This window comes from Strix uralensis, chromosome 1 (assembly GCF_047716275.1).
Source record: "Strix uralensis isolate ZFMK-TIS-50842 chromosome 1, bStrUra1, whole genome shotgun sequence".
Classification (NCBI taxonomy): Eukaryota; Metazoa; Chordata; class Aves; order Strigiformes; family Strigidae; genus Strix; species Strix uralensis.
Genome location: NC_133972.1, coordinates 54,778,224 through 54,790,785, shown reverse-complemented (window position 1 = coordinate 54,790,785; position 12,562 = coordinate 54,778,224). Strand labels below are relative to the sequence as shown.

Below are 12,562 nucleotides of genomic sequence, written 5' to 3'. Positions count from 1 at the left end.
TCAGCTTTCATGGTTAGGCTTCAGCCTACCAGTCTTGGAATATGCAACAGCTACTCCTGAGTTTTGTTCCCCTGTTAATAGGGGGTACAAAAATACAGGTTTGTGGTAGCAATGCAAACACCAGAAAACTACTTGGTAATTCAACTAATTGTCATATGCTGCAAGAGAGAAGCAATTTATTAGTGTTAATTAATCCAGAGTTGTTTTCAACTCAAACCATTTGTTACATTCTGCAGTCAAGCAGCAGGTTGCCTTTCACAGCCACTGAATCAAAGTTATGAATAAGGAGTAAAATATCCCAAGGTATGGAATAAAAGCATTGTCAGGATACATGACATGTAAGTGAAGTAATGTTGAGAACTAGTCATTTACACCTCCTAGGGTGTAATCCCATGATGCAATATTCAGATTAAATCTTAGACTATTATCCCACCATATCAACCCTGTCTGTTCCCAGCAGAGAGGTGACCCGAAGATCCTGTTTAAACTAGCCCATTTATCCAATCAAGACAGTAAAAACAAAAGCATGAGAGCGCTCCTCTTCTCTAAGCACTTCCCTTGGTTCTCCTTGAAACCAGCTCTAGGCTTCAGTCTCAAAGCCTGGTCCCTAATCCTCAATCTCTCTCAACTCCTACTTTCACGCCTCTCTCTGTCCCTCCAAAATTTTGCATAGGGAGCAAATTGACTGCCGTGGAGGCTGCTTGCAACGCCAGGAAGACAAGCCAGGGCAACTAAGCCTAATAGTTCTTGATTTATCTTAAAGTGTTTGCCAAGAGGAATTTGCATGGAGTCACTTTTTTTCCTGACAATTACTTCCACAGAGTCGTGTTGTCATGAAATTTAATTTTCTGCATCCAGTCTCGTGTCATCACAGGCAATTGCAAGTCACTCATAAAAGTCTGCTCAATTACTGGCCCTAGGTTTAATTCAGAAATACTTACCCGTTTAATGTTTCACTATAAACCAGCTACTTGTGTGCTGGCCTCAATCAAACTGTAAAGTTCCTATGGTATCAAACGTAAGTCTTTTGTAGCTGCACTTCAAAATTACGCCCTAGCTTTACTTCCACCTATTTTTACTTAAGTCCAAACAACCCAGCATTGGCAGTATATAAACCTTTGTAAATCAAGACAAAAGTTTACTTATCTCTCAAATGAAAGGTGCAGAACTAATTTCAAGTAGAAGACTGTTCAGACTTAAGTCCCCACAACACTCTTTCAGAAGCATCGCACAGAGGCAAGTAGATAACTGGGCAATTATAACACTGGACTAGAAGAAACAGCAGTAGGCTTGGTCCAAGAATCAATATGGTGTGTTAAAATAAGAGAGGAGTTCTCTTTGGCATAAGAATATTAACATAGCACTCTCACAACAGATTATCCTACCTGCCTTTACCATGGTTTATTTAAGCCTCTAAATCAAGTAAACCAAGGGTATCGTGAACACAGTATGACAGACCTCAAGTCACTAACATTTAAATACTGACACTCCACCTGATGTAGTTAAAGCAATGCAAAGCACTGAGGTACCTCACAGCTCATAGGACTCCCAGTTTTTGTCACTTCTCCTGCCATCTAACTAGAGCCAACAGTGTTCCCTACTCACCTGTCCTTCATTCTCACTCCCACACTTTTCAAACCCCAACTCCTCCCACCCCACTAAATCAGCACCCACACTGGCATGGCCAATGTGAGCAGGACTGGGGAAGCCACAGGGCTAGAAAGCAAAGGGAAAAAAGTTCTCAGCCAGAGCAGTTCCTCGATCTGTGTGGCCATGTAACCAATGGACACACATGGAGAGTGTGGTTCAGGAGCAAATTGGGAATGGGAGGGCAAGTGAGAGGGATTCCTAAACCTGTATTTTAAAGCGAGGTGGCCACTTCCACTATTCCCACCTGCCAGCCAAACCATCAGTTGTCTAAAGCGGTCATAAGAAGTTGGTATCCCTAGCCTTAAACATGTGCAGGAACACGATCCAGTAGGTGTGCTTGAGTGTCTAACTTAGGTGGACAACAACCATCATTCCTGACAGTAGTAAGAAAGAATGTGACTGGCCTCATCAAATGGTGTCCGAATTGCCTAGGTATTTCCAAAAGAAATGGGGAGACCTGAATTTGAAACTCACCAGCCTGAAACCTGAACCCACTTCAAGACAGCCCTAAACACCAGCCTGCAAGCAAGTGAACAGCAAGGCTGCTCTTGACCTCCTTTGTTTGAAGCACTGCAGCTATGAAGAACACAGTGTCTTACTGACGAATTTATGTTCTTCTACAATTAGTAATTGCTACAAATCCTCCTAGTTAATATGCCCGATACACATTACTAGCTCAGAGAGCAAAATGTTGGACTGAAGTGTGTTGATGCTATGTTTTCTCCTTTGACTCAACCATTACAAATCCTTATAGCCAGCAAATATACATAATCCAAATAGCCAGAAACATGATTAACACTGAAAGAACTAAGCCTTTATGGCTCTGAGTAAGTGCCAGAAGGGATCATTTTTCCTGTGCCCACCTAAACAGAACCCTTACACATAAAGTGTTGTGACTTCATCTAATGACTGATTAGCAAAGGCTTCCAGCCTCTGGTCAGAAAAGAAATGCCAACCATCTGCACGTATGGGAGCTTTTTTAACTTCACAGCTCTAAGTTACCAGAGTTGCTCTGAGCTGAACACTTATCTCTTTTATGGGGCACGATATGCTACATGTGAGCATATGATCATCAAATCTCTTCTCCTGAGCTCTGAGATACTTCAAGACAACCAATTCTTTGCTACTCTTTCAAAGAACCAAACCTAACCAAGTTTTCTACAGCTTAAATATCCCATTCCCATCTCTGTGAGATCTCTGGCTGGACAGGTCACTCTTCAAATACTACAATCAGTAGCTAGATGAAGACTTGGTGTAGATTCCTACATGCCAATGGTTAGTTCAGTTAGTCTTTCTTGATCTTAATAAGCCAAAAGACCCTTATCCTTTCTAGAAATTTCAACAACGAAAAAAATATCAAAGTTGTCCACACACCAAATACAAACAATTTTTGCAAAGAGAATACATTTCTTCCAGAAGTGTTCTGATTCACTAGCGTTTCAGGTACAAAATAACTGTAACCAGTTGAAGCACAATTCTAGATGATTGCTATATATCAGCAGAACTGACCACAAAGTAACTTCTAATGGTTTTCTTCATTCTCAGTACAGTTGGCTAAGGTTGACTGAAAGTGCAATGTTCTTGATTTTTTGCAGAGGTGCAGGAACATTTTTGCGTTAATTGCTCAGTTCAGTTTTAAATGGCTGAGTGGCAGGAGTCACCCAGCCCCAAATACTAACAAAGCAATTGTTAAAACACCCGTAACTCCCAATATTTGCACGCACAAACTGACAAATGCATTTTGACAACATCAAAATTGCATCTGCCACAATTACATTTGTAGCATAGCTTTCAATATCTGTGTACTGATAATCAGTATATCTTAGTATGTAGAGCTCTAACCAAAATGTATTCTATGCTATTTTATGTGGTATAGGTTTTTTCCTACTAATGTTTCCCCACTGATAATTTAGTAAGAATAATTAAAGTAAGAAAAAGATGAGAAACCTCAACCTGAGAATTTGGTATTTAAACTGTAACTGTAATGCAGCCTTTAAAGACCTGAGTTCATTTTAGAGTTATAAAATTAAGTTTCCCATTCTGAAACCCAACCTCCAGCTATGAACATAAAGATTGCTTCCTTGCAAAAACGACCCTTACTATAAAAGGATGTTTTGAAAGTCAGCTTGTACAATTCACACAGCTTTCACTGAGTGCAACCCAGGGAGTCAGCATATGTTTTTTGTTTGAAATAGTTTTAGTATAAACTAACTCCAGTTAGGGTTTTTAAGGCATGCAGTAAGCTTCATTTCCCTCAACTTCAAGAGTCTATCAAGTTGCTTAGAATTACCAACACTGAATCCTTGAGTCTGTTTCTTTCAAATGAGTTATAGGCTCTGGATGGTTTGATTACAGATATATCATTCCAGGTTAGCTTTACTCACTGCAAAAAATGGCTACTTGTCTTCACAATGAAGAGGAAGAAAAAGTGAAATCCAATGCTGCTGGAGCAACAACTGCCGCAGTTGTTCAACTCCAGTTGCCTGTGTTAACAAGTCAGGCAAGTTCTTTTTATTGGAAACTGAAGGCAGGCAGGTGTTATGATGACTGACACCAAAGCCAAGTCAACCCAGATCTCTCAACTCCTAGAGCTAACCTGTGGCTACAGGGTTAGCATTATGAACCCCTAGTCACCACTGGAGTGCCAATAGCTGCCTGAAATGTTGCTTCCAGCAGGATCTCACCTTGGTTTTGGGGCCAGTTGGCACTTAATGGAAAATGACATTGAAATATTGCCCATTTTTCACTCTAATATAAACAGTTGGGGCAACTATTTTCTAAACGTTAAAGAGTTGTTCTAGCTGTCTCTGAGGTTTAATTGGGCTTCTTGTCAGAAAGGGCAAGATTGAAAAAGTCACATGTAATGAACAGACGACCTGCATATTGCTTAGATCATTTGGTGCAACTGTTTTGAAACATTAATCCACACTCCTCCCTCCTTCTGCAGCAAGTTAATAGGGGACAGTGCTAGCTTTGTTATATTTTAGAGAATAGACAGCAATTTTGTCTAAATCTAAGGCTGATATGATAGAACAAGAATGAAATCCTGCAGATCTTTGCTGACTGCCAAGAGTTTTACAGGTATAAGCCATGAGGAGCACATTTGGTAGTCATTAACTCCATAGAAGTATTATTAACTTCTCACAGTACTTCGGCACACAATCTCTTGGCTAACACCTGAATCCAGTTCCTTTGTAACAAACCACTAGTAACAGCATGGCAGATTTTGGCATCAAACAGCTCAGTTCTGTCAGGAAATTACACACTTCCTGTGTAACAGTCTGATGGAGCCTTAAGTTGTTTTAGAAATGTACCTGGCCTTAGTTATTACAACACATGATGCTTCATGTCCAAGTTCATCATAATGTTTTCTTGTATACCTGAAAAGAGACAATCCCAGAAATCTGTATTATTTTAATCTGGGTCTTTGAAGTCTTACTTTACAGATTACTTTTTTTTTTTTTAAAACTCTGAAAACTGGCATCATTAGAGCAAAGACAGCCCATCCCATAAACTAAATCCAAATAAATCAGCAGAGACTTAATGCATAATTGCTCTACCCTGTCTACTGAAAGACTCCCTTCAACACACCATCACATGAGTAAGTGACATCAGAAGCATTTTTATCACCAGTTACCCAATGCATTCTTATCTGCTTAAGGCAGATTCCAACTAGGACATGTTTTGCTTATTAAAAATCACGACTATCCAATGTGCCTGTTAACTCTAAACTGCCTAGTTGGGGAAGTAGCAAAACCAGCAAATTAATTAGTGGAGAGCATTTTGCCCCCTGCCTCTTTTAAGAGCACACTATTCCCTCCCATTATGCCAAATGAAGGCTTTTCCATGGAGAAACAGAAGTCTATGCATTCACTGTGAACCGTGATGCCTCTGCAAAGTGAATAATCTCAGCCACCCTGTAACTGCAAACTATTCCAGAGCTTTTGCCTCTTTAAAATTGTAGTGAAATTGCCATGCACAACAGCTAACACATTGGGGAACAAATATGAACTCCAACAATGGTAATTTAAATTAAATAAGCTTGTGCAATTTTCACCTATGTTCATCATATGAAAGGCTTCATAAACAAGAGCCAGTCTTGCAAACATGTCCTACACAAGGAAAATGATAGTGTTGCATTTAAAAAAAACAAACCCAGAAACCACAAATTCTACAGGTTCTTGATAGTGTTTTGCATAAACAAATGTACTGAGACTATAAAAAGCTTTCATACCACTTCATCAACATCAATCTAAACAAGTGAGAAACCTCAGCTCATCATGTGTTACGATGCATGCAGTATAATGCACATATCCTTTTCCACACAGAAAGGCAGCAAAAGATACCTCCGACCTGTCTGGAAATGTCTTGGTCACAAATGGCTCAACTCCACCAACTCCGAGTCTACCTTGACTCACTGTGAAGAAATGTGTACTGCCGTTTCACTTTTCCTCAACTAGACAGTTTTGAGAAGCTCTATGTACAGATATAGTGTAATCTCTGTGTAAAAGTAAAAATGACATAGATTAAAACTGCTTGCCTGTCCCCACTACCTTTATCCCATATAAACTATCAAATATAAGGAATTTATTTAGCAAAGAAACACCAAGTACAAAGCTGTAGTCCTTCTGAATAAAGCTCCTAGAAATGTGAAATACTCCTTCCTGCTGGAAATTTTTGCCAAGAATGTAATTTAGCAATGCAATCAAGACAAAGCATCATTGAATTAACGCTTAAATTGACTAACTAATCCCCCAGAGATATCAGGGAAGAAAGTTTACTGGTTCCAACAAGTTGAAGCATCTGCTGCACGAAGAGGAGTTGATACTGTTACCTCCCATTAATCAGAATGTTTCCTGCATTACACCCTTAGCACATTTGAGCCTGAAACTCAAGTTAAAGGCTCTAAGAGTATCTTTCTGCTCTTGGCAGGCTTTGGGGTATCTAACTTCCATATATGATGTCTTTATGCTCTGTTTTAAGGCTTTGACATTTTCTAACAAGTTTATAGGAGCACAACACAGGCATGCTAAAATGATGGAGCAATTTATGTCAATTTGCTTTTTAAAATGCAAGTAGCAAGTAAAAAAAAGTAGATCACATAAAAAAGAATGCCTATTAAAAATACTAATTTTACTGGAAGCAATGTAAAAACATTTTAAAGTCAGGTACCAAACTGAAGTACACACCTGTTAATCCAAGACAAAAATTAACAGGCTATCTGAAGGAGGATATTGATTGGGCAGTTTCTTCCTAACCCTCACTTCCTCTGCAGGTAGAAGGATTCAATCTCCTATAAAAATATGTAGACAGAGGTAAGTATTTAAATGTATATCTAACAAGATCTGTACGAGAAAGATTAAATATATGAGGAGTTTTATTCCAGTAAAGTATTTCTATCCTTAAACTGATAAAGTAGTTTTTAAACAATAACTCTCCAGACATGTTCTGTCTTCTGGCATTGTCTAGGCTAAAACACAGGTTTAGATAATTCAGAATAAAAATTCTAGATCCATTTGACAGAGAAATACAGATTTGTAATCCAAAGAAAATGGAAGATGGCCTTAAATTGCTAGTTCCTGACAGTGAAACTGAAAACCAGAAAATTTATTTCCTTGGCAAGGACACTATTCTTATGTTTCTGGAGATTAAAATACAACACCTGGAACATCCTTGAAGCAAGGAACCTCCTCTTCCCCTCTGACCCCACTCCTTATGCTCCCCCACTTTAACAGCTGATACTGCTGCAGGACAGGAAGGTAAAACAGTGCCAGTAACTTTCACCTATGGTGTCCTGATGATGTTTAAAAATAAGAGAATGGAAAGTCAGAGGAAGCTTTCTTCAGAACACTCCAAGTCTCAAAATACAAAATTCTCCAATGCAACAGTATTCACGGGTGTTCATATAACTTCTTAAACACAGGAGAAAACTACTACTGAAAAACTTTGTTTTCATAGAAGTGTTCTCATAGCTGCATGTAGTACTGTGGCTAAGGTTAATGCATTAAAATGGAAAAAGATAAGAGAGACACCTCACACACAAACCAATCAGTAACAGGACTTTCCATTCATAGCAGAATGAACTCATCCACTAAGCAAAACCACGAGAATAAAAACACAAAACGCCTTAAGGAAGGCTGAATGACTGGCATGCACAGGCTGGAATAAACTCACTCACATTTCAATCTGACAAAGCCACAAATATTCTCAAACAACTGTCTAGAGCGACTGCGTGCAAGTTCCCCCAATGAGGTGCTACTTACTTCAGAATCCTGTAAAAAATCCACTTGTCTGCCTTTACACAAGGGAGGAAAGAAAGAAGGTACAGATGCAGCAGAACAGGTCAAAGTCTTCTCAAAATAGTTACCAATAATGCCTGAAGCTCTCTTCAGCCAGGTACCTCATAATTCTTGTTTTAAAGAAGTTTCTCACTTCAGCTAAGATTCCTTTCCAAAGGACCTAACACTCACCCGCTAAGAAAACAGAAAAGTGACTTCACAAAAGTTTCAAAATATCAACATGCAAGGCTGGCAAGTACATGTGCAGTCAAGATGATTCAGATAAGTCAGATAAATTTAGAACAGTGCTTTCCTAAAAGCATGCGTCCACCAAATGCAGTAAATATGCAGGAGCTATATCCAAGTGCTGATTCCAAACATTAGAGCAAAAAATTTATTAGTGAAAATCTTCTTTTAAGAGTTCGCTGCCATCTGAAATCCTCAACAATGTTATTCCTTGATCTGCCCTTAGTATTTCCATCCATCACTGGATTTATCCACATAAAAAGCTATAGGCTCTCCAACCTCAGAGGACTAAGCCAAATGCAGTGTGGCAACTTCACATAGGACCAACCTTTTATGGTTGGAACAGTAGAGCTTTGATACAGCTAATCTGCCATAAATAGCTCTTGAAACTCAGAAGGATCAAATCAGCTGTTGCAACAGTCCCAGCCTGTAGCTGCTTCAAATCCAATTATACTGTCAACTCTATCTTGCAGGTCTGTCCTTTTTGCATCCCCCATCCAAAACTTTTTTAGTCCTGCTCCTGCGAGAAATTAAAAGCTGCAAAGACAAATGCAGCAGAATAAAATGCAATTAATAAAAATTTGAAACAAATGCACAAGTATTCTTACAACTATCTTAAGGAACAGAAATTTTATTCTGTTAAAAAACAGCTTAAGAATTTGATGCCCACTAAAAAAAAAAAAATTATCAGCCCTGACTTGTAATGCAAACATACAATTTGAAATAAGCAAACAGTTCCAAGAACTGCAAGCTTAGATTTAAAAGGTGGGTGAAACCAAGGAGATAAACTTCATGGAGCACTGTCCATGTCTCAGATTAAGGCATAAGGCACTGAATTGCTTGCGTATTTTTTCTGTAACTTAAATACACTTGAGAAGTACTAGAACTCACTGTTATAAATCCTTGAATTACAATGTTTCCTTTCAGGTAGTTAAAACCATTTTCCCACAAAGAAGCTGAGAACTGTAATTTAAGAATTCTTAAGGAACTGGGAGCTTCCAAAATGTATGTTTACTAACTGTACAAGTCAGTAAAACTCTGAAAATTACCACTAGGACTACTAGAGCACAGTAATTCCTGAGAAACTAGTACAGTGACACTGTTCTGGAAAAAGATATAGGTTTGGATCCAGTGAAACACATGTGAGCAGCATTATCTTTATGGTTCTCCTCACAGTGCAAAGAAACAGCGCACAATGCAAGTACGTAAGTATACGCAAATAAAGGTTTGGGGTTTTTTTAAACAATTATTATTAACATCTCCTCAGTCTTGCCAAAACAAAGACTCCTATACTCCAGTGCAGTACAGAAACGCTGGTACTTCAAAGAGGAAGAAGTGTCTTGTGGACAAAGCCTGGATCCCGTCTCCTGTGAGCACATAAATCCTGAACATTGCCAGGGCACCCTCCTGTAATACTGGGCATGACGTCTACCATCTAGGCATCAGTCCTCCTTGTACAAGCTGTGGAGAAGGGGATTGCTAGTTCTCAGTATTCAGGCCCTTTTAAAGCAGTTTGAAATCTTGCTTCTCTAGAAGCTACTCTAATGAGACACAAAATACAAAATTCATCATTTTCCATGTCATGGAAAATTGTCAGCCGTATGCCATCCTACTCCTCCCTGAGCTTGTGTTAAATTTTATCATCTCAGTTAAAGGGCCTGAGTTTTAACTGATTTTGGAAAGCATGTAACATACCTTGAACACACAAAGAGTCCCTGCTTTGAATCTTGCCTACACAGATGATGACAAAGCCATTTCAATTAAGTGTGGGTGGGTTAAATGAAGTGGCTCTCTATCTCCTCTAAATTGTGCATGAAGAACCCAGCTGGGTCACCTTCTGGAAGTCTCAGAAAAGTCAAAGAGCTGGAAGACGGCAGAGAGTTTTCCCTTTAGGCTCTAGCAAATGCCCAACTGAATCAATTCAGATGCACAGGGGACAGTGAGTTTTTCATTAGCATGGAGTTAACCGAACATGTGACAAGCAGATAAAACAGACCAGCAAGATCTACCCAAATAAGTTTATCACTCTGAACATAGCTTGTAGAACTTGTCACATTATGCCTCTGCACTGTGGTGAAAAAAAAGCAGCTGAACCAACTGCTGACAAAAGTTCAACAGAGCTCTTAAAAATGCAGCAGGCATGCTTGCAACGGGTAAGAGAAAGAGCAGCCATGAGCACGCTGCCAGAGCACAACCACTGGTGCTTTATGCCCTATCTGTAACCATTTAAAATCCAAGGTCTTTTATTACTGTGGAATTTGAAGGATGCGAGTTATGACATGGAAACACACCCCCTCTCAAGGACCAGGACTGGGATTGCTTGTTTCTTTTATAGAAACCACTCTACATTCATTCTCCTTATCACACATGGAACTATGTTAGAGATTTCACTTTCAAACCTAATTTGAAAAAAAAAAAATCCTGCGTGTGCTCTTTTCACATAGACTTCTTTTGCCATAAACACACAAAGCAGAACTGACTACCACGGAAATGCAGCAGTTTCTCCCTCTTCCTCCCCAACACAAAATTTCTGTAAACAGGGTAGAGGAAGCCACAGCCAATCCATTAGATCACCACTAGCTCTTTACAGCAAGCCTAAGATCTAGCATGTACCTTCCAGAGACTATCACCTCTATTATCAAAGAGAGTGAGACATCATGCACTTCTCAGGCCACAGGTTCTGTCCCAGTAGACAGAAGCACAAATTAAGAGACACACTTTTGATACCCAGGTCTTGCATTGCAAGAGAGGATATGTGCTTCTATGAGTAACAGTCAAGAAATTACACCAGTGTAACATGCAGTAAAGTGCACACAGCTTGAAAAGCCTGGATTAAGCAGGAATTTATTTAGCAATTCAGCTTCCCAGTTAACAGATATATTCTTTTCAACTGGGAAGGAGAGACTTCCCAGAAGACAGACAAATTTAACAAAAAGTGACTTACCAGTATCCATTGTTAGAATCATGACCCCACTGCTGTGTCCCAGGAAGCAGGAAGCCTTACCCATCCAGTGTATGCGAATGACTCAGAAGGACAGCATGGCTTTGTTTCAGCTTATATCTTCTAGCTCATTCACCCCTCCTCCCTCTCGTGGGATAAAAGTGTTGCCTGTGCCTGGCCATCCCCATTGGCTCAGCTAGGGAACCACACTCATTTAGCATATTCAAGTTTCTGTGAGAGCTTAAAATGACCCATGGAGGATTTTTTTATTTATCTTAAAGAAAAAAAAAAAAACAAACACCCCAAAACAACCAAAAAACGACACAAACACTTTTTGTCTTTCTGGGAGAACAAACCATTTGTTCTTTCACTATCAGATGCATATTACAGTTAGTGTTATTGCCACAGGACCAAACAAATCCCTGAACAAGTGAGAAGGTGGCAAATCAGGGAGGACAGGGACAGTTCCACAGACTTCCATAATCCCCAGTTCGGCTGCACTTTCTGTCTGCGGAAATAAAGCTGCATGTTTTGTGTCAAAGCCTATGCCCTCCAACCCAATTTATCTTCAGTGCAAACTATATATACCCAAAACTGAGGATATCCCAAATTGTCAGGGACGATTTGCTCTTTCATTTTATTTTTAAATAGGCAGAACAGCAAAAGACTGCTGTCTTACTGAAGACACACACCTGAACTCTACAGGTTAAACTCTGCAGTGAGGAAGGAGTAATTTCTTTGTTAATTTGTAGGGTTCTCTAAATATAACGACTGGTATAATCTAGGCTCTGCCTGAAAAATTTAGAAAGCTGTTACAATCTATTTGTGAACCACAACTCCAGTGAGATAATACAGTGTTAAAAAAATTCACCACAATGTAAGTGAAAAATCTGATCAAGAGATATCACAACCGTTTGTTAGCTTGGATCAAACCACAGGACACGATAAAAGTGCATTTGGACGGAGAGAAGGTGGAGGGGGAGAGGAATTTGTTTCTTTCTGTACTGTAAAATCCTTAAGAACTTGCAGTCAGACCCTGAAAGACAAGCTTCTGTATCTGCCAACAGACTTGATATCTGCACTTAGGGATTCAGCAAACACAGTGAATGAAACACTGGTATTCCTTGTCTCCGATAAGAACTACCTTTTCTAAATATAGCGCGGACATATTAGGCTACTGTCTCACCATGTTAGTCACCGCTAGATAACCTAAGATTCATAACTCTGTGATACAACCACAAGTGTATTTTGGAAGTGTTGCTTGTGGTTGTTGAAATAAACTCCCTTCTCCTCCCTCCCTCTGTTTTTAGAAAATGTATCAGTTGCAAGTCTCAAACACCAAGGTTTGCAGAGCCATTAATGAAGTTAGAAGCCACAAATCAAAGAAATTAGCAAATTAGCAAAAGCAGTACAATTGAGTCATCACTTCTCAGTTTTCTTAACCTTC

General features: G+C 39.4%; 1 protein-coding gene across 16 annotated transcripts in view; it reads right to left on the bottom strand.

Annotated features, from left to right (window-relative positions):
* Window positions 1-12,562, bottom strand: part of SVIL (supervillin) — a 146,770-nt gene that overhangs the window by 97,518 nt on the left and 36,690 nt on the right. For 12 of the 16 annotated variants that reach the window (XM_074866936.1, XM_074866971.1, XM_074867006.1 and 9 more), the window contains exon 1: window positions 11,119-11,188. The exons of 2 other annotated variants lie outside the window; for them this stretch is intronic. In XM_074866936.1, the coding sequence (XP_074723037.1) occupies window positions 11,119-11,182 (64 nt within the window). In that variant the 5' untranslated portion in view covers window positions 11,183-11,188. Of the gene's footprint in view, window positions 1-6,839; window positions 6,944-7,913; window positions 8,572-11,118; window positions 11,189-12,562 lie in introns of those variants that run through there. 2 more of the 16 variants (XM_074867025.1, XM_074867034.1) reach the window with 2 other exon arrangements.